The sequence below is a fragment of the Puntigrus tetrazona genome, chromosome 14, assembly GCF_018831695.1.
Source record: "Puntigrus tetrazona isolate hp1 chromosome 14, ASM1883169v1, whole genome shotgun sequence".
NCBI classification, from domain to species: domain Eukaryota; kingdom Metazoa; phylum Chordata; class Actinopteri; order Cypriniformes; family Cyprinidae; genus Puntigrus; species Puntigrus tetrazona.
The window spans coordinates 8,781,963-8,803,278 of NC_056712.1; the positions used below are offsets into that span (position 1 = coordinate 8,781,963).

Below are 21,316 nucleotides of genomic sequence, written 5' to 3' on the forward strand. Positions count from 1 at the left end.
GTTGCGGACCTCCAGAGAAGCGCGTTGACGGTGAATGGCGGCGTACAGTGTCCAGCGGAGGGCGCTGCTCCATTTCCCCGGTAGCCAGCTGAGCGCAGTCCCGCAGCAGTACGAGGGGTGCGTTTGATTACTGCACAGCTAAATGGCGGATGAGGACAAGGGGCTGTAGAGCGAACAATAACACCGCGCGTTCCCAGTGAAAGCGTTTCTCAATCGCCTCGGTGCGCCGACGCGAATGCCGCATGCGTAGCGTGCAGTCGTTCGTATGCGGCTATAGCAATTCACTGATTGAGTTTGGCCACGATTGATCGCGGATTTCAGCGGAGCGACGGAGGAAGTCGGTCTCTTGATGGTGGTTGTAATATGGGGGACTCGCTCGGTCTGATCGGGAAGCGGCTGCTGCTGCTGCTCAATGACGGGAGCTCCGCGGCGGCGGCGGCGGGAGGAGAGGTGGAGCCGGCGGCCTGGCTCCGCGGAACCGTGCGGGCGGTCAGTGTGATCGGGCTGGCGAGCCCAGGGGTGGAGGTGAGACCGACACAACAACAACAACACACCGACAAGACTAAATAAATCAAAACCGAGCCGTGCGAGCAAACGCTGACGCAGTCTTCAGTGTCAGTGTGCAAAACTGTGAACAACGACTCTTTAAGTTGCGTGAGAAACGGGGAAGAGATACGTTAGCGAACATCTAATGTGTGTTTGAGTGCTAGTTAGCTAAGTGGCTAGCTGCAGAAATACTACTCGGACTGTTTTTTTGGGGGTCACTGATGTTGTCTAGTTAGGCGGCTGACGAGTTTAAGACCGCAGTAGGTTTGGTAAATGACCTATTGTTACTAAAAACCGTCCCGCATAGTGAACGCGTCTATTAAATCAATTAAACGCACTGTCTCTGAATACAAAGGGAAAGGCAATTATTCATGACGTGCTGGTTGTGAAATAATATTAATTTTATGGGAATGAGAGCTTTTAGAGATGGTTTAGTCTCTATACTGAATAAATAGATGAATGCTAGAATAAATAGAATGAATGCTGTTCGACTTCATTATTCGTATTTTGATTTTTTTTTTCTTAATGTTGATTTTTATTATTAGTTATTATTCATGGATTAAGATAAATATATATATATATTCTCATACAAACACGGAGGCTTTATGCCGTGTGTTGGTTTGATCTAATTTTGATTTGAACCATCAGTTAGTGATCTGATAGGGATGCAGTGTTCTGTCTTTTGTTTCTTATTTTTTGTGGCACTGGTTCAAAAGCATTCAGTACAGTTTTGCATTAGAAAGAAATTATTTTGCTCGGCAAATTGATCAAAAGTTACAGTCACAACATGTATAATGTTACAAAACATTAATTTCAGGTGAACAGAATGTTCAAAAGAACATCATCATTCTGGAAAAACAATTAACACAATATTTTAATAACACTGGTGAAAAATGTTTTTTAAGCAGCATATCATATAATGATTTCTGAAGGCTCGTGTGACGGCGAAGACAGGAGCAATGATGATGCTTTCCCTCATAGGAATAAATTACATTTTAAAATATATTCAGATTAAAAAGTTTTTGTATAAAAAAATGGTAGTCATTTTTCACAATGTTGTTAAAGCTGTTTTGATCAAATCAATGTAGCTTTGGCAGTCGTGAGACTTCTTTCAAAACATTCTTGCCAACCCTGAACTTTTTAATGGTAATCAATGTAACTACATACAGAGTTATGATTAAGCGTTATTCTGCTTTTTCCCCATCAAATGTCTCAGCCATGCAAACCGATATCAAACTAAACTAGCTCCAAAAACTATTTCTCAGTAATAGCTGTTATAAAAATATTAACAACAGTTTTGAAATTCAAGTTAAGTGAGTGTTTTTCTGTGCTTAAGACAAAAAGATTTGGTGTTATGCTAATTACCGTAATATCATTTGCACCAGAGTACGAAACTTTGAAGCGTGCTTGTAGAGAACAGCCTCGCTCTCGTCTTACGTTGTGGACCGCCGTCTTCTTGTAGGTGTTTGTGGAGTTCGACGACAGCCCTTGGCGGCAGCGCTCATGGGTGCAGATGTACGGGGACGAGGTGCGAGCCGTTCTCATGGAGAGCACCATCGTTTGGGCCAACTGCAGCGAGCCGTCGCTCTCCGCTGCTCAGTGGCCAGCCTTGGTGAGTACTGACGCACCCCTTTCCATAACTGTTCTGTAAAGCGACTCTTAATATTGGTCGAGAAGTGGTATGCGTTGCACTGCATCCACATGTCTGGCACGTTCAGACTTTTTTTTCGCAGTTATGCTTCGAAAAAAGCTTTAGGAAATGGACTTCAGATTGAATCTCTTTTAAGAGAGCCTTCTGGTTTATATCCATTCGTTTGTGCATCCACTGCTGGTTTCCTGAAAGCCTTTTGGTTCAATCTTCAGATGTTCAAACCGCTGGTTGATCGCGTGGGTTTGGGATGCCAGGTTCCTGTGGAGTTCTTCGGTGCGAGAACTTTGGCGTTTCTCCCTAATGGGAGTTCGCTGCACACTTTTGAGGTCGGTAAAATCTGCATCGTCATACTTTCGCATGCACTAATACAGAGCTTTCGCACTGATAAACGTTCGAATAGAAATGCACGAAATAGATGGTGTTTTTTTTTCTTTCTTCAGACTGAAAAGGATTTCAGACACTCTTTGCTACTAGAGCAGCCGGCTCTTCAAGCTGCCATCAGCAGCTGGCACAGTGACTCGGAGTTGCAGGAGATCCTGAGGAAAGGTCAGTCGCGTTTAACTATTAATAAACTCTAACTCTATAGACGCTAATGTGCTTGAGTAAACTTACCTGTGCAAAGCCTGAAAGGAAATCATACAAGGTGTTAAAGGAGTATTTTGCTCAAAGAAGTAAAATTGCTCACCCTCGGGATGTCCAAGATGTAGGTGACTTTTTTTCATCAGTAATACACACACTGGCTGAGGCCGTGGTCATTGGTGGTGCGTAAAGTGCACCATCATCAATCTACCATCACGCACAATGATAACTGTGATTCCAGTCCGTCTGTGCAAGAAACTGAACATTACCTACATCTTTGATGGCTTGAGGGTTAGTAAATTAACAGCAGATTGAAATTTTTGGATATACTTAATTTTTTTTAATCATTTTTGCAAGCATTTTCCATTTAGGGTCATGCATGCATATGCAAAGTTTCGACACAGATGTATTTTGTAAATACTTTTTTTGTGTTTTGTGTTGAGATCAAGTTGACCCCCATTGATTTCAGTGCAATTTGCCAAAATCAGCACTGTAAAAACTTTAAATAGTTGGGTTAAAAAAACCAACAGAAAACCTTTTATTGTAGCTTGAAAAACACTGACATATGAAATGCATGAGAAGTTTCATTTTAAAGAATATTTTGTATTTGGCCAAATAAGTGAAAAGGCTGTATAAATTGTACAGAATAAGGCGCTTCGTTGGTGTAATGTCTGCTACAATGTAAAAATAAAAATAGTTATAGTGTTAATTAAATATTTTTCGGTTTTAGAATGCATCTAACCTGTGCTTCCGTCGTCTTTTGCACAGGATCTTACACTATTCAGGGTCGGAGAGTGCAGGTGTACCAGCCGGAGTTCGAGGCGCCCTGGGCCCTGGGACTCGTATCTCAGCATGACCCTGTTTCACACATCATGGAGATTACCATGGACCAGGTCCGTGTGAAAGTCAGTACTGTCTCTTTACAATCTAATCAAGTGTTACTGTCGTCTGATTCATGGGTTAGAGATGATAAAAGCTTTCTTCACTGTGTGGTTTGTGTCAATCATGGTTTGTTTCAGGGTGAAGAGACACAAGTCGTCGATCCTCGAGTTATTCACGTGATGCTTGCTGTGGAACAGTTAGCTGAGGTGGGTTTCTGAGTCTCCCAAGTGTTGTTCAGAGGATAAATTGTGTAATTTAAGACTAGAAGTCACTATAAACCCATTCCACTAAAATAATTTTTCATTATATAATTTTTTTAATATATATTTGCAAAAACAATCATATAATATTAGCAGAAATACTTGGAAATTATAAAAGGCATCTTTGTTTACGAGTCTTTTTGATATCTAAGCATCCAGTCTTTATACAATTACAAGATGAGCTAAGATGGCCATTTAAAAAATACTGAATATTATTTTTATATATATACACTAATAACTAATTCTCCTTCTTTGTAATATGTATATGTGTGCGTTAAAAGTAGTGCTGTCAAACTATTAATCACCATTGATCACATCCAAAATAATTTTTTGTGTACATAACATATGTGAGTGTATACATGCACATATTTTCAAAATATGCTTTGTGTGTATACACAAGTGTAGGAGTGATTCATCGTTTTACAGCACTAGTTTTAAGAGACCTGTTATTGTTTTATAACTTTTTTTAAATTTAGTGACGTAAGCCTGGGTCATTTTGCCATATCGCATCTCTTATAGAGCCCAGATCGCCGCAAGAAAGAGGGAGACGGAGGGAAAGGTGAAGGCAGTCGACGGCGCCGGACGGCATCCGAAGGAGATGAAGATATTACTCTGAAACGTTTCAAAGGAGCCGGGGAGGCCGTCTCTGACAGCCAGAATGGGAATGGCTCCAACAAGGACGCTGAGGCTATGGTAACATGCGTAGAGATGCCGGGAGAGGGAGTAGTGGAGGGAAGAGACGGAGGGGGTGGCGTAGGTGGGAGGGTGACGAGCACCTCTAGTCCAGTAGCTTTGCCAAGTCAAGACTCCTCTAACAACAGCAATTCCTCTCAGCAGGAGCACTCCCACATAAGGAGCACGGCTTTTGTCAAGGAGAATGGCAGTTTTGTCCCAAACCAAGAAAGGATATCATCTTCAGCATCATCTGTGCTTCCTGCGTCCACTCCAACACCACCTCCACTGAAGCCTGCCCCATCACCCTTTTCTAACACTTTTCCTTCTTTGGGTCAAATGCCCAGCTTGGTGCCCGGGGCCCCTGCCCCTAAATCTTCTCCCACGCTCCCAGCAGCCGAGAGGGAGGAGGGAGGTGTCCTTTCAGGGTATCCTAAAACAGCTGCCCTGGTGTCTCCAGGTCCCGTGACCATTTCATCACCTTCCCAAGACAACGCTTCAAGCGTGACTCTCTCTGCTCCTGTAGAAGCTAACCAAAAGCCCAGTATGTGGGGATCCACTCCAGAAGCGAGCCAGGTAGGACGCTGATGCTTGTATTTTAATAGGGATCTGTTAATTTATATAAATAAATAAAAAAAGCGCACATTATATCTTGATTCAGAAATGTTTTTTTTTTTTTTATTCATGGTTGGGGAAAAAAAACAAAAGATAATAATTGAAATGTAGCTTTTTTGTTTAAAAATTTTTTTTAATATATTTTATATTCTATTTATTTTAATTTCAGTGTTGGTCATTTTTTTTCCTCCTTTTTCTTTTTGTGGGCACGCTTATTACTATTTGACATATATTTGTATTTCAGAGTCCCAAGACCCCGGCTCCTGCAGGATTTGGTAAACAGTCGAGTGAGGCAGCGTTTGGGGATGTTCCCACACAGGCCAACGGTTCTTCCCAGGAGGACAAGGCTTTTGGCTTTTCTTTTGGAGCTGCGAAGGAGTCGCAGAGGCAGGACTCTGAAGCCTCACAGAACCTGTTCTTCCAAATCATGTCCCAGAACCAGAGCATCACACAAGGCCAGTCAAAGGCCTTCACGTCCTTATCCGAGTGCCTGAACAAGGAGCCGCCCAGCCTGTTCAAGCCTGCCGCTCCCTCCGAGGGCTTCAAAAAGGCGGTTGTGGCTTCTGCGTCCGCTGGACTGTTTGGTTCAGCACCTGCTAGCAGCCTGGCACCAATGAAAGAGCAGCCAAAAGTGCCTGATATCAAGCCTGCAGGCAATGGGATCCTAATGAACAAGCCTTTCGGAGCGGTGGGAGAGGCACACGGCAAACTCCCAGCCGCGTTTCCCTCAGCCGTAGGTCAAACTGCGAGCTCTGTTGAGGCTCTAAAGCCCTCTTTGGGATTAGGAACCAGCGGGATTGGCAGTGGCAGAAATGTTAACAGCTCGAGTCCAGTTGGCGGTTTTGGTCTGCTTGCTGGCAACAAGGTTTCAGAAACTCACGAGAACCTTTTCCTGCAGGCCACCAAGGAAACAAACCCATTTCTCGCTTACGGCGGAGCTGTTTCGCACAGCCCTTTTAGTGCATTGTCAACTCAAAAGTCGTCATCTGCGCTGTCCGCATCTGCTGTTTCACCTTCTGGCAGCTCTTGTCCGCTTAGTCAAGATCCCCTGGTGGTGATGCCAAACCAAACCTGTTCACCATGGCAGAACCTCCCAAGGGAATCTTAGCTCCTCAGTTCGCTGCTCCTGCTCTCACAACCACTCCGTCGTTCACTCCGGGTACCCAGGATGGACAACAGACATCCAAACCAAACAGAGAAGGTTCAGACGGGAGCCCGGGAACCTGCGTCAGCACCGAAGGCCAAGGTGCCTCTACACCTTTCGACCAAAACAAGTTTTCTTTAGAGGAACGCAGTCAGTCAGTTAAAAGGGATTCAGATTCCAGCAGCAACAGTGACCTGTCTGATTTGAGCGAGGCAGAGGACAACCCGGGCCAGAGCCAGAAACCTGGGGTTCCTATAGCTGGTGAGAATAAGAACAAGACCCAGCCTGCAGCTAAGAGCCGGCCGCGGAGCAAACCCTTCAAAGGTAACATGCTTGACTACTTTGTGCTCTGTACTCCATGAGTCAGTCTAAACCTGTATGAGTTTTTTTATTTATACAGAATCCAGAATAAACGGATCCTACGCACTAACTATGCAAAAAAAGTATCACATTTATTTATAAATTAACGTTTTGGTCATGTGACCTTCATCAGGAAATTTTTCTGAGAAGTTTTTGCATAGTGTGCGGGGTCTGGTTTGTTGTTGTTTTTTTTTTTTAGTTTTTGACCTTGCTGGTCTTTGTTTCTTACGCATATATCTACTGAGGTCAGGTGTGCGGAGGATCATTACTAATTGGAACAATATTTAAAATGAAATATTGCTGTAAAAACATGTCTAAATAAGCTGTTCCAACATGCTCTGCGGGACATGGAGGCTCATTTTTTGCTCATAACTGTAAAAATCATATCACTTGGAACTGGAAGGGGTCTATTTTTATGTGCGTGCACTTACAATGTCATTAAAAGTTTTGTAAAATAAAGAAAACAGACAGGGCGTGCTTTCTGCCGTCTGTCTTAAGCAGGAGTGCTTTCAAAATATCAGCTGAAATTGTGATATGCTTTGTGTTTCATATCTATAGAGTTTACTCAAGCAAGTCAAGATGATTTAAGATGGCTAAATTTAAGTTACTACTTTAAAATGAAATCGTTCAAATCTAAGACAAAAGCTCTTTCATTATGTAGTTGGTAAAGATCTTCAAAACTGAACCGACAAATTTTTTACACTAGGGGTGTTGCGATTTATACCGGTATTGATGATAACCGTGATATTGAAATCATATTATGTAAAGGTGTGGCGATATACCAGTTTTGGCGATAACCATGAAATTTGCAATTAACGGGACTCTTATGATCACACAACACGTAAATTATCGCACGCTAGTGCCAGGTCGATCTCCTAGGTGGCAGTATTGCGCTCTATCAGCTCCTGTCAAACAAGAAGGAAGTGTGCACGCAAGAATCATGCCGTCCGATCGTGAGAGTCAAGGTTTCGGCCGCATGTAAGCTAGCCAGTATGGGAGTTTTTCGGCTTCAGAGAAAACCTTAGACCAGCGCTTCTCAATTCCAGTCCTCGCTCTGCGTATTTTGCATGTCTCTCTTAGTTAACACGCATGCTGTTTTTATAAATCAAGTCACCAGGTATTTAACCAGGTAGGGACTCGCTGAGATTAAAAACTTTTTTCCAGGAGTGTCCTGACCAAGATAGGCAGCCAAGTTTGCGAATACAATTAAACCACGTAATTTAGGACACACGTAAGAGCAGTCACAGACAATTTTTGAAGGCTTGGCTACTTTTTTTTTTAAAGTTCTGTCCACCTGCTCTTTTATGTATCAGCAATTCCATTTTAAAAAATCCATATTGGTCAACCATTAATCTGTAGTTCATATCGACAGCAATCAACCAGCAATGACAGTCATCTGATTTTGTGTTCGCGTGTGATTTATACAGCAGGGCAGTCCGTGCTGAAGGACCAGAATAAGGTTCGGCGTTTGAAGCAGTCCGGAGAGTCCTTTCTGCAAGACGGCTCCTGCATTAACGTGGCACCTCACCTGCACAAATGCCGTGAGTGTCGTCTGGAGCGCTACAGAAAATCCCGCGAGGATGAAGACGACGACGATCCAAACGTGGCCTGCCGATTCTTCCACTTCCGCAGGTGAATATGTTTCAGACGACTGCAACTATGGCTAGCTTAACTCTCGGCTAGGGTGTGAGACTGACACCTTGACTTGTGTTGTAACAGGCTGGCTTTCACTAAGAAGGGAGTCCTTCGTGTGGAAGGCTTTCTGAGTCCGCAGCAGAGCGACAGCATGGCAATGGGACTTTGGCTCCCCTCCCTCGCAGTACAGGAAGGACTTGACCTGGACACATCCAAATATATTTTAGCAAACGTGGGCGACCAGTTTTGCCAACTGGTCATGTCAGAGAAAGAGGCCATGATGATGGTAGAGCCCCATCGTAAGTAACTCTTTATCAAAACGTACAATTATAAGAAATTATTACATAAATCGAAATGTTTTCCATACATTATTTGCACCAGTCCATCTAGTTTTATGGACACTCATTACATTTTCAAGTTTCCTTCTTTTTTAAAAAAAAAAAAATGTATTTAATTTTTAAATTATTTAATAAAGATTTCTACAACATGTATATTCTTTCTAAAAAGTTAACATGAACATGACCTTTCCAGGATTGTTGTCATCCTTTTTGTTTTTTTGTTTTTTAAGAAAAAGGTGGTAAATTAGTTTATTTTTGTCTAACTTTTGTCTATACATTTTAATTTATTGTATGTAATTTATATCAGTTTAAGTAACAAGTTAAGCATTCTCTTGAAAAAATATGAACACCTGAATGAATTGCTCAAGTAGCTGAATGAATATAGCTTCCATAATTAGTGTAACATTTAAAGACCTCTTCAATGAAATGTGAGCAGAATAATTTTGTGTGAATTAATAGAAATTCAGGTGAAAGGCCACGTTTCTTTTCACATTTTACTCATGTATTATGAATGAAGCTCAATATACGGTGAAAAAAAACTTGTATCCATAAGGAATGTATGTAAATCTTAAATTAAACGGTAATAGTTGTTATAATATTTATATAGCACCACCTTTCAGGACCCCTCGGTGTGACATGTTTTAAAGTGAACACTTCAGTTATTATTGTTACAACTGTTAATAAAAAACAAAAGCTTGCAGTTGTAATACTAAAATGCTAAAAAGCTCTATAAAATCTCTGCTATTTTGCAGAAAAAGTGGCGTGGAAGCGAGCTGTGAGGGGAGTGAGAGAAATGTGCGACGTGTGTGAAACGACGCTGTTCAACATCCACTGGGTGTGCCGCAAATGCGGGTTCGGCGTTTGTCTCGACTGCTACCGGCTACGCAAGAACAGGCCAACTGAAGGTAGACACGATTAAGCATCTGCCGCATTGATGAAGCCATCTTCCTGTTTGATACGAGATTGTTGTCGTGTACGTCTCCGATTCTCTCTTCTGCTCTTACAGTAGACGAGGGTCCAGAAGAAGAGGTGTTTTCATGGCTCAAGTGTGCTAAAGGCCAGCCGCATGAACCACAGAACCTCATGCCCACTCAAATTATACCTGGAACAGGTTAGTGCTTTAAAAGGAAAAAAAGCAATCACAGTAACTGAAAGCCCATTTCATCATCTCCTTGTATCCTTTTAGCCTTGTACAGCATAGGCGACATGGTACACGCTGCCAGAGGTAAATGGGGGATCAAAGCCAACTGCCCCTGCACTAGTCGACATAACAAACCCTTGGTGCGGCCCAGTGCGCCGAATGGCCTTTCGCAGGCAAGATATCTCCAAAACATTTGAACTGAAAGTAAATTACATCCGTAATGCTCTTAGGTGTTTTACGTTCTTGCTTGTCATGTTTGGTGCAGTCGGGTGCGACTAACACTGTGGGGAACGGGGCCACTTCCGCTTCAGCCACAACCCGTCCGAACGGGGAACCGGTAGCGGGTGTAGTGGTCAAAACAGAGCCCGTGGATGAGGCGGGCAGCGCTGACACGACGTCAGGGTCCAGTGGGACGAACAGCAGCACTTCTAGCCCTGCTCCTGCCCTGACACCGGTCGCTAAAGATGGCAAGGGCAGTTCCTCGGCCCTTCACTGGTTGGCCGACCTGGCCACACAAAAGGAGCCCAAAGGTGAGACGAAGTAGTGCTTAATGACGGTGTCTCTCAGCTGGTTGTGCTTCAGTGTTTTAAGCATTAACTTGATGATGATTATGATAATAATAATATTTGTAGAACAACATTCATATAGAAGAAATGCAGCTTCACCGATAAATGAACATTTACATCATTTATGGTATTTAAATATGAATCTTTAATGTGAAACCCATTTTGTAGTTAATAAAAAAACTAAATGAATACGTGATATAATTGATAATAAAAGAACAATACAGAGAACGCATACACCAGATACAAAAGAAATGTAAAGAAAGTCATTTTAATTGAAGCGATTATTAGACGTCATTATGGTCTGCAACCCTGTAAGAACAAATTTTTTTCCGTTTTTTCCTCAGAGTCTCTGCGCTCTGTGATGGGTCGTGACTCTCGTACTCCGTTCGGTCTGGACTCCTTCGGCCCCCTTTCCAAACCCTCAGGGTCCAGTCCTAAGCTCTTTAATAGTCTGCTGCTGGGCGCTGGCCCTTCCCAACCCAAAGCAGAGGGCACCAGCCTCCGGGATCTGCTGAACTCTGGCCCTGGGAAGCTCCCTCAGGGTCCCGCCGAGGGGGGTGTTCCTTTCCCTTCAGTGTTCTCCACTGCTAGTGTACGTGACCGTGCTTTAACTTTATGCTTTCAGATTCACATTTCTTATTCCATTTTACATTTCTAGGGATTCGTATTAAAAATACAGTTAAAATAGAGGTAGAACTTTATTTCAGTAGACCACTTCAAACATTCTACTAACCCTAACAGTCTACTCTGAGAGTTAGTAGACATGTAGTTGTAAATTAATGAGAAATGTAGTTACAAAGTCACTAATAGTATATCTAAATAAAGTGTTTTTAGTATATTTAATGCACCCTTGCTGAAAAAAATCTTAATTCCCTTACACAGACGTAAGAAAATGAATGTTCTTGATTTATTTGTATTTATGTCTTTTTGTTCTTTCTCTCCTAAGCAGGCTGATAAAATGAAGGGAGGTCTTCCTAACTTCCTGGATCACATTATCGCATCGGTGGTGGAGACGAAGAAGGCAGAGGGTCGGCGTGTGTCAGGGTCAGCGGAAGGCAGCGAGTCAGGGACTGCTCCTCGCAGGGAGGGCTTGATGGGTCTCAGTGTATTAGACCCCCACACTTCCCACTCGTGGCTGTGTGATGGCCGTTTGCTCTGCCTGCAGGACCCCAGCAACAGCAACAACTGGAAGATCTTCAGAGAGTGCTGGAAACAAGGACAGGTGAGCTGTGACGATCAAACACACGCCCATTTATTTGACCATTTACATTGTGCTGATGCTAATAACCTTTTCTTGTTTAGCCTGTGCTGGTCTCAGGCATACACAAGAAGCTGAAGGATAACTTATGGAAGCCAGAGTCTTTCAGCGAGGAGTTTGGAGACCAGGATGTGGATCTGGTCAACTGTAGGAACTGCGCCATCATCTCTGATGTCAAAGTCAGAGACTTCTGGGATGGCTTTCAGGTCATTTCCAGTAAGTACAGACACTTTAGCATCTGAACAAGCCTGGATCTTTTTAGTGTTGATTTGATTACACTATGAAACCTCTTACCCTGGTGGTCTATTATATTCTCCTCTGTTCTGCAGAGCGGTTGCAGGGCGGAGATGGCCAACCTATGGTACTAAAACTTAAAGACTGGCCTCCTGGAGAAGATTTTAGAGACATGATGCCTACTCGGTAAGTTTGTTGACATGTTATTTGGTGCCATACTGATATTTTTTTATTTATTTTTCTGATGCCGATATCTTGGAGTGCATGAAAGAAGTCAATAGATATATCACTCACTGTTTAATTTAAGAATAGTAAGACCACATATATAACAACTGCTGAAAATTACATTTATATATTTTATAGATTGTCAATTAAAAATGAATATGGAAAATTAACTTGATAGATGTTTTGATAAGTGTTTTTTTTAAACTAATAACCAGATTATAGTGATTTCATAAAAATCATAATTCAGCCATAATATTTTTTCTCCATGAAAGTAGCCACAGTTGGAGCTCTGTGCATTTATTACTGTCAGAATAAAAGCCATGTCTGCTGACAAGACCAAGTTTAAGGGTGGCTAGACCTTAATTTTATAGACCAAATATCGACCTATATATTAGCCTTGGCAACACGTTGGTCTGCCACAACCTATAGCATCTTCACAGACAGTTTTTATGAATTAGCTTACATTTTCTCTTGTCTTCAGGTTTGATGATCTCATGGAGAACCTTCCTCTGCCAGAGTACACAAAGAGAGATGGCCGTCTCAACTTGGCCTCTCGTCTTCCAAACTTCTTCGTCCGGCCAGATCTGGGTCCTAAAATGTACAATGCCTATGGTAAAAGATCTGCATTCAACATCCTCGCCACTGCTTATGAGGAAGACGCTGACAGCTCTTTAACTTCTTCCCTTTACCATGTCCCTCCCAGGTCTGATCTCCACAGAAGACAGGAGGGTCGGCACCACTAACCTGCATCTGGACGTATCAGATGCAGTCAACGTAATGGTGTATGTGGGTATCCCCGAAGGAGACCGCGACCATGAAAATAGTAAGCATTAACATATTGTTTATGTGTGTTATGGGATTTTTGTGTATGTGTTTGATTTCAAAAATACATTTCTTGTTGGTTTTTGTAGCAAATATAATTATGGCATTGTTTCTGTTTATAAATATGGCTGCAACATAAAACATTTTTTGCCTCTGTGCTTTATATGTAATTTTGCAGTCTGACAAACAAATAAAAAAAAAAAAAAACCTAAGGTAAATAGTTGAAATTAGGTATGACTCATATTATTGTTCACATTGGTTTCAATGAAAATTTAAAAATGCACCGTCTTCACAAACTTGAAACCTTCCTGTTTTTAAAGGGATAGTTCACTCAAAAATGTAATTCTGTCTTCATTTATTCACCCTAATGTTTTTTTCTGACTGGTGTGGATCAAATGATGACATTTTGGGGTAAACTATCCCTATAAGTATAAGCTAATTAGTTTGTCTGAATGATAGAAATTCTACCCATAGATTAAATTTTGATAGGAAACGGGCATTAAAATAGAAAAAAATAGATACAGTGCCTTGCAAAAGTATTCAGACCCCTAATTTTGTTTCACAAAGTTAAATGATAAATTCAAGCTTCCCTCAAGAGCAGGACTGTCCAAACTCCAATTTTCCCTAGCACACCTGCATGGAAGTTTCTAACATAACTAACAAGAGCTTGATTAGCTGCTTCAGGTGTGTTTGATTAGGGTTGGAGCTAAACTCTGCAGGAGTTTGGACGGCCCTGCTCAAGAGGTAGTTTCTTAGAGCACTGGTCTCAGACTCAATTCCTGGAGGGCTCTGTAGAGTTCAGCTCCAACTCTAATCAAACACACCTGATCCAGCTAATCAAGCTTTTCAGAATCACTAGAAACTTCCAAGCGGGTGTGATTTGGAGCTAAGCTCTGCAGAGCTTCCATCAGGAATTGAGTTTGAGACCACTGCTATAGACTTTAGTAAGCGCAGAAGCCATATTTAATTTGACGTGCATACTGATATACTGAATGTCTTTCCCTTACAGTTTTATTTTCATTGGTATAAATTAAACATGGCATCTGCTCTGACTGAGGTTTCTCATAATAAAAAAAAAAAGCGTTTGCCAAAAATCCAGCTACAGTCTTAGTGTCCGAACCACTAACAGGCCAGTGAGTCGGACACAGTTAAGGCCTTTAGGATGGCCTGTGCTCTTGGGGTCTTGCTACTTTTGATTGTGGCACCATTTCTCATTCACAGAAGCAGACCTCGCTGGATTCAAAGGTCTGTGCATTTTTTTTCATTTGTCTTACCTCAGGCATGCCCTCCCACTTTTCTCGCTCTCTCTTGTTCTTCACTCCCATTGATTTAACCCATCTCTTAATACTCTTTACATTTTAAATGGTATACTATGGATGTTGATGGTTCATTAAAAAAATACCGATTTTGTGAACTCCATTCAGAGTTTTCCAGGACACTGAAACATAGTGACCATAGTGTTTTTATTTTTGTTACATCTCACTGTTGATGCCCCTTCAGATGTTTTGATGGTTGGGTTAATTTAAAGGGGTCATATAATCCCAGTTTCTATGGTTCTTCTCAGATAAACATTAGTTTAAAGAGAAAACCAGTAGGGCTGTCAAAATGGCAGAATTTTGCACTTAAATATTATCAATATTTATATTAAAGTTAAAATGCATTACTTCTGTTAGAGCTATTATAAAAAGGTATTGGATTTTCTAAGGCCACAAGAGGGCACTTTGAGCAAAATAATACTAATAATAAGCAACAAAATAACATGGCTATCTGTGGAAAAGGGGCATAATGTTCAAAGTACTGTTTGTAAGTTTCTGAACGTGGCTGCAACAGTGATGTCCCTCTAGAAAATGTGCAAAATGTGTGCTTTGTGTGAAAGGCTTTTTACATGTTCTATTTTTGCACAGTATTTTAAATGAACAACTCAGCAGCTACAAATCTAGTGGGTTTAGCTTGACAGGCTAACAAAAACATTAAAAGGCGGCGACGCTTGCATCACATCATGTGCGTCACTGAGAAGGCTGCCTTAACGCACACCTGAAATTAGAAGCGCAAATTGTTTTTTTTCAAATTCAATGAGTTTCTGAAATTCACTATTTTTGTATTATATTTTTTTTTTTCTGACAGCACTACAAGCTGAAAGATGTTTAAGTTTACCAGTTTACTATTCCATTTTTAGACCAGGCAGATTCAGTAAAAATGGTCACAGAATGAAATTTAAATGGTTTCTTAAATAGCTTTTCTAGTGTTTTTTTTTTTTTTTTTTTGCAGCTGAAACAGTGTTTTCTTTCACTTTGCCACCGATTAAGCATGCCCAACTGGTCAAAAAGCTGCCGATTGGGGATTGCTGATTTAATGCTAAAGTGGTAGAAAGATGCCACAAAAGTAGTCTTACTGATGCTCAGTGACGGCCCAACATTGGCTTAGTTTATCGAGGCCCTGTGCTCTATATAGTTTTCTGAAGCTGTATGATTGCTTTCATCTCAGAAACAGACCCAGACCTTCTAATAAGCTTCTAATTTGAGAACCACTGAAACTGGATCGAACTCTGAGCTAGTTGGTTAACTGGTTAATCTGTTTCATAACTTAAGATGAACAGTTCATTCTTAACTGGACTGATTTGTTAAACATCTAGAGATCAATTTTAAATTAACAGTATGACCCCTTTAAATAGTTCTTATTTGCAATAGGAAAGCAATTTTTTTTTTTTTTCATGTACTTAAGTGGTTGGTGATGGACCTTCATATCCTGTCATTCCTTCTTTTTAAATGTTTAAAAACAAACAACATTCAACTTTATTTATTCCAGGAATCTATGTGGTCCTTTTCCCCATTAAAAAAAAAGTGTTGGGATACTGAAGCAGTTTATTGTGATCTGATATTTTTGATGTAACCCTGCAGGATTGATCCTTGTCTTCTCCTCCCTTATCCAGCCTCTTTGCTTTATTTGCTTGCTAGATTAGCAGGGCTGTCAATAGCTTAAAATATTTAATTGCAGTTCATCTCAAATTTCTAGTTCAGTTCCTTCTTGAGACCTAAAATCAGAACATTTTGTGCTTGGTAGATTGGAAATACCACACGTTGTGTAATCTGCAAAAATAAATGCAACAAATTTCCCGCTTAAAGTGATGGTTTAGCCAAAAATGAAAATCCTGTCATTTGCTCATTACATGTCATTCCAAACGTGTAAGACCTTCAAATCAACACATTTTTGATGTATTCTGAGTTCTCTGACCGCTTCCATAGACGGCAAGGATCACTACATGATCGAAGGTCTCAAATGATGTTGCTAAAAAGAACATTATTTTATGTGTTTGGTGTAATGCAATGTGTTTATGTGGTTTAAGGTGTAAAAAAACACATTATTTTCCACATACTGTTCATTATTGTTTCTCCTCTAAGCCCCGCTTTCTGAAACGGGAAGATTTATGCAAAGCTCATCGTTCTTAAAAAATAAATAAATAAAAAGTGTGCTCTGATTGGCCAGCTGTCCAGTGCATTATGATTAGCTGAATACCTAAAGCGTCTGATGGAAATGTTACACCCTTAACTATATTGTGATGACGTGTCACGGCGCTATGACACCAAAACAATAAAACATGTTACAAATGAGCCATTTATTGGCTCCAGTGGGGACATAATTACTGATTATAACGACTTAAACCCACTCCATGAAGTAGAAAAGTGGGCTAGTGTTTAAAACGAGCCGTTTAAGGGGGGTGTGGATAAGTCACAGCTTTTATGACGTATTTGTCTTTGGTTTTAAACTTTTAGCCTTTGCAACTTTAGGGAACTTATCTACACACTTGTAACACTCCAAAGAGAGAGAAAAATGTAAAAATTGCATCATATGTTGCCTTTTAAGGCTCAGAAATGTAGCAAGTGACATCAGTGGTTAAACTGTACTTTTATGAAGCTATGAGAACGCTTAATGTGTGCAAAGAAAATGAAATTAACCTTACTCTACGATTGTTTCTATTTTGCAGAGTATCACGTGTGTAAACAGTGTATGCTGTTTAGTGTCTGCTAGTTTTTTTTTTTTTTTTTTTTTTTGCTTTGATCTGAACTAAACAATGTATTTGCGTACACGTTATTTGTGTATGTGATATGTAGCAATTGTTGAATAAGTTATTTTACAATGTGTACAATGTATTCTTGTAGCTTCAGAAAATTACGGTTGAACCACTGATCACATGGATTTTTTAATCTCCTTGCTACGCTTCTGAGCATTGCTTATGTAAGGACCCTTGCTGTCTCAGAGTGCATCAGAAGTGTCTTAATTTGTTTTCCACAGATCAACGAAGGTCTTGCAGGTTAGAAACTGTGAGGGTGAATAATGGCACAATTTTCATTTTTGGGTGTACTGTGTAATCTTCTCTGTTGCTTGATTATTTAATTGTTTTGCATGTGAGTGAGTAACTGGATGTCTTTTTAAAAATGATAATTTCTTGCAATGTCACTCATAAAATGTCCTGTCTAATTGTAAAAAAGAAAGAAAGAAAGAAATGCTTTCTGCTCGTTAATGTGTGTTTTGGGTTTGCTTGCCTCATTCGGTTTAAAAAAAATACTAGAATGAAACTGTCGGATAAATTGATAGTTCGCGGCATTGCATAAATGACAAGCGTTAAAAGTTTTGAATGAACATCCGTTTTGACAGCCCTATTGCTTAGTAATCATAATCGGTTATTGAATATCTACTGTCTGTTTTGATGGTCATAGTGTAGCTGCCCAATGCTTGGAAATCCTGTGTAGAAACAAGAGGCTCTAAAAAGATGTATCAGTAGTTCAGCTCTAGCTCACTGATGGAAAAAGATAAAAATGTTTGTGTGTGAAAGATTACTGACCGACCTGTTTATTACTGTAGAGGTGATGCAGACCATCGAAGAGGGAGATGTGGATGACATGACTAAGAGAAGAGTCTACGAGGCAAAGGAGAAACCTGGAGCTCTCTGGCACATCTACGCCGCCAAAGATGCTGAGAAGATCCGCGAACTCCTGCGAAAGGTGAAAGGATGACTTTGACCATTTATTGTTTTAGTAACCGTTTATCCCAAATGAAGACACTCATGTGTTTCCTAACAACGCTTCAGATTTGGGAAGCATTCTCTAGATTCTATGTTGTAAAAAGGCTATGAATGTCTGAAGCCCACTTTACCTATTAATTGGTTAATAGGTTGGAGAGGAGCAAGGTCAGGAAAACCCACCAGACCATGATCCTATCCACGACCAGAGCTGGTACCTGGACCAGACGCTGCGCCGCAGGCTGTACGAGGAGTACGGGGTCCAGGGCTGGTCCATTGTGCAGTTTTTAGGAGACGCTGTGTTCATCCCAGCTGGAGCGCCACATCAGGTTGGCGGTTTAGATGATGTCCACCACCAGAGTTCAATTCAAAATGATGCACTTGACATCAGTGGTGTGCAATATACCATTGATTAGATATATTTACACTGCATGTACAATTAAATAATTAAGATGAAACTAAAACTGACAGCCGGTAGCAGCAAGTTACTGCTTTTAATATGAATCAACGAGTCCTTAAATTTACCCATTCATTCAAATCCAGGAATAGACTAACATCTTGTTTATTAAACTGTTCAAAATCAATGTCACATTTGCAGTCTTGCAGAAATTTGGAAAGACAGCACTTGCTAAGTGTCTCATCTTGGTTTTCCCAGGTGCACAACCTGTACAGCTGTATCAAGGTCGCAGAGGACTTTGTTTCTCCTGAGCATGTGAAGCACTGTTTCAGATTGACGCAGGAGTTTCGCCACCTTTCCACCACTCACACTAACCATGAAGACAAGCTACAGGTATTTCTATATGACATTGCTTGCCTGATATTTTCCTTTTTTTTCGTGAGCCGTGACCTTTTATGCTTGTCAAGCTCTTTATTCTGATCTAATGTTGTATTTCCTATCTTCACAGGTGAAGAACATCATCTACCATGCCGTGAAGGATGCTGTGGGAACATTAAAAGCCCATGAGCCTAAACTAGGCCGCTCTTAGTTGTTGAACTGATGGTGGAGAAGTCACAGAGAGGTCTCTGGGTGGGGGGTGAAATTTGGGTTTGGATGAGGCCAGTGCGCTCGCAAGACAAGCTGTTTATAATGGGACGTCTCAGCGTTTTGGTAGGATGAAGATGCTGCTTCATCAGTGTTACAAAAGCGTTGTTTAGTTTTACAATCCTTTTCTCTGTATTTAAAAAGTCTGTTCTTTTTCTCAGCGTTTAGAATTTGTTGGACTGTTCAGAGAGCTGGTGATATAAGCTGACATAAATCATTTTTAAAAGCCTTCAACAAGGTTTCTTCATGACTTCTGTGAAAAAACAAAAACAAAACAAAACCGTACAAACAAAAAACAATTGAGCACTGGGTTTCCTTCTTAGAGAACATTCATTCTGTGCTCTTCAATGAAGGAGAGCTTTTAGTTAAGACGGGGGTCAACGGTAATTAAATTAAGTTTCCCAACCACCTTTTTCAGGAGAGGTGGATAAGAGCATGGAAGGGAACTAGACCAAAGTTTTTTATTTTTAGTTTTAAGTTTCTTTTTTTTGATGAGAACATGTTCTTTGCTTTTTTTGTAATATGCCATTTAGGTAATATTTCACTGACAACAAGCGTTAGACTGGCTTTGAGGAACGTCATTCAAGAATCAACAATTGCAGTTCCGCAGAACTACTGGTCATTTAATATGTACCTATATATATTGATCTTAGCAGTGTGTAATTTTTTTTTTTTTTTTTTTTTTTTTTTTCCAAAATAAAGGTTTACAAGAAATGATTTGGCCCTGTTGTTTGGAAATTACACAATGAATTTCTTAGCTATCTATTTGTTTAATGCTTACTATTTTATTTTATAAGACATTTTGTGGTTCATGAATGACACTGCAATAAACTAAAGCTTTTGAAATATTGTCTGTTTACTTCGATTTTCTTGATGCCAAAGGGAAACTTTAGTGTTTATCAAATAACTTAATCAGCTTGTATGTAAAAAAAACAATTCTATGAAAGTCGGTGGTTAACAGCAACTCTTCAGTTACACATTCTTTAAAACACATTTTTCTGTGTTCAACAGATGTTTTTCAATTTATATTCTAGTCCAGTGATGTTGAATACATACCTGTCAGTTTCTAATTATTAGTTTTTCTATTAAAACAATTTTTTGTTATTTTCACAGTCATTTTAAACTGGCTCACAGGTGTAACATCTTTGAGTCGCAGCAGTGACAGGAAGCACCGGAGCTATGAGAGGATCCTCTCGCATCATATAATGTGATGGTGATGTGTGTAAATGATTAAGAGAGACGCTTAGATGTTCGTGATGTACCATCAGTACAGCTCCTGGATAAAGACCCATCAGTGTCCTATTAAATCTGCTCCGCCTGAGCTTTGGTGAATTCGTGTGGAGAGAAAAGGCAGAATAAGCTCTTGTTCCGCTCGTCTTGGCCTTGTCTCTTCTCTCCTCTTCACAGATAGCCGCAGGCGTCTCTTCGGGAGAGGAGCTCCGCCGTGTGGTCGGTGACTGTCAGTGTGGTCCCTCTGCTTTATCTCAGCGAGGTGGTCGCTGTCCCGTAAAGATCAGCGTGATTGAACGCTGTAAACACCGCAGATAACGCGCCCCTTACTCGCTACAAAGTGAGCGGCTGAGTCAACGTTTAATGATACTTTTTCCTGTATGGTAAAAGTAAAAGGTGCACGTCTGAATCTGGTGTAATGTGATGCACACCAACAAGAATGGAAGAGAAGCACTGTTATCTGTATATTGAACACAACACTGTTTTGAACATTAAGCCGGGTACCAGCTATCATGACTTCAGGTACCATGTGCTACCTTCATATTGTCACTGAGAGTAACTCAGAATCACATGTGACGTGACTAAACATTTTGTTCTGCATGTTATTATAGCAGTATCACAGCATTAATATATTACAAATGTAAAATTTTGTAGGTTATGATAACACCCAGTCAACATCTGCTAGCTGGCTATTTGTATACCAAAAAGTAGCCTAGCCATCATGTGCTACACAAATATTGTGTAGCCTTTTAAGCCGACGGTGTGTTTGTTAAAGTTTTCGCTTTTCAGCAGTATAACGGCTCACACAAACACAGGTCAAAGGTCAACAGGCCAAACATATAGTAAAAAGATTATGAGATAAATATGAACTTACAAAATATTGAACATCAGATGAAACCTTTTGAGAATCCTACGCCTCTTTCGAAAGATTTGGTGCACATTTTTTATGGGCAGGGTTACGGGTAATAATTGTTGACGGAAGCAATGAAAGAGGTAACTGAATGTTTACTTAGTTTTTTTTAACAACCGGAACAGGTGCAAAGATGCGGCTGTCCCTTTAAGAGACGCGGGCTGACGGAGCGCATATGCAGCGGTTCCC

General features: G+C 40.6%; 1 protein-coding gene and 1 long non-coding RNA gene across 2 annotated transcripts; one reads left to right on the forward strand and one right to left on the reverse strand.

Annotated features, from left to right (window-relative positions):
- Window positions 1-120: 120 nt before the first annotated feature.
- On the forward strand, window positions 121-19,675 carry kdm3b (lysine (K)-specific demethylase 3B). Its single transcript, XM_043257394.1, is given in 26 exon segments — window positions 121-525; window positions 2,009-2,158; window positions 2,410-2,523; window positions 2,638-2,743; window positions 3,545-3,681; window positions 3,796-3,864; window positions 4,438-5,166; window positions 5,450-6,248; window positions 6,251-6,673; window positions 8,137-8,341; window positions 8,429-8,643; window positions 9,435-9,587; window positions 9,689-9,793; window positions 9,869-9,996; window positions 10,089-10,353; window positions 10,734-10,981; window positions 11,336-11,611; window positions 11,692-11,863; window positions 11,977-12,067; window positions 12,588-12,718; window positions 12,810-12,929; window positions 14,150-14,173; window positions 17,789-17,928; window positions 18,098-18,274; window positions 18,601-18,735; window positions 18,851-19,675. Coding segments are annotated over 26 exon segments (5,355 nt in total). The 5' UTR covers window positions 121-363; the 3' UTR covers window positions 18,932-19,675.
- LOC122357814 lies at window positions 19,641-21,189 on the reverse strand. The gene is made up of 2 exons (XR_006252535.1): window positions 21,092-21,189; window positions 19,641-20,593 (listed from the first exon to the last, which is right to left on the reverse strand). It is a non-coding gene; the product is annotated as an uncharacterized LOC122357814 (long non-coding RNA).
- Window positions 21,190-21,316: the final 127 nt, after the last annotated feature.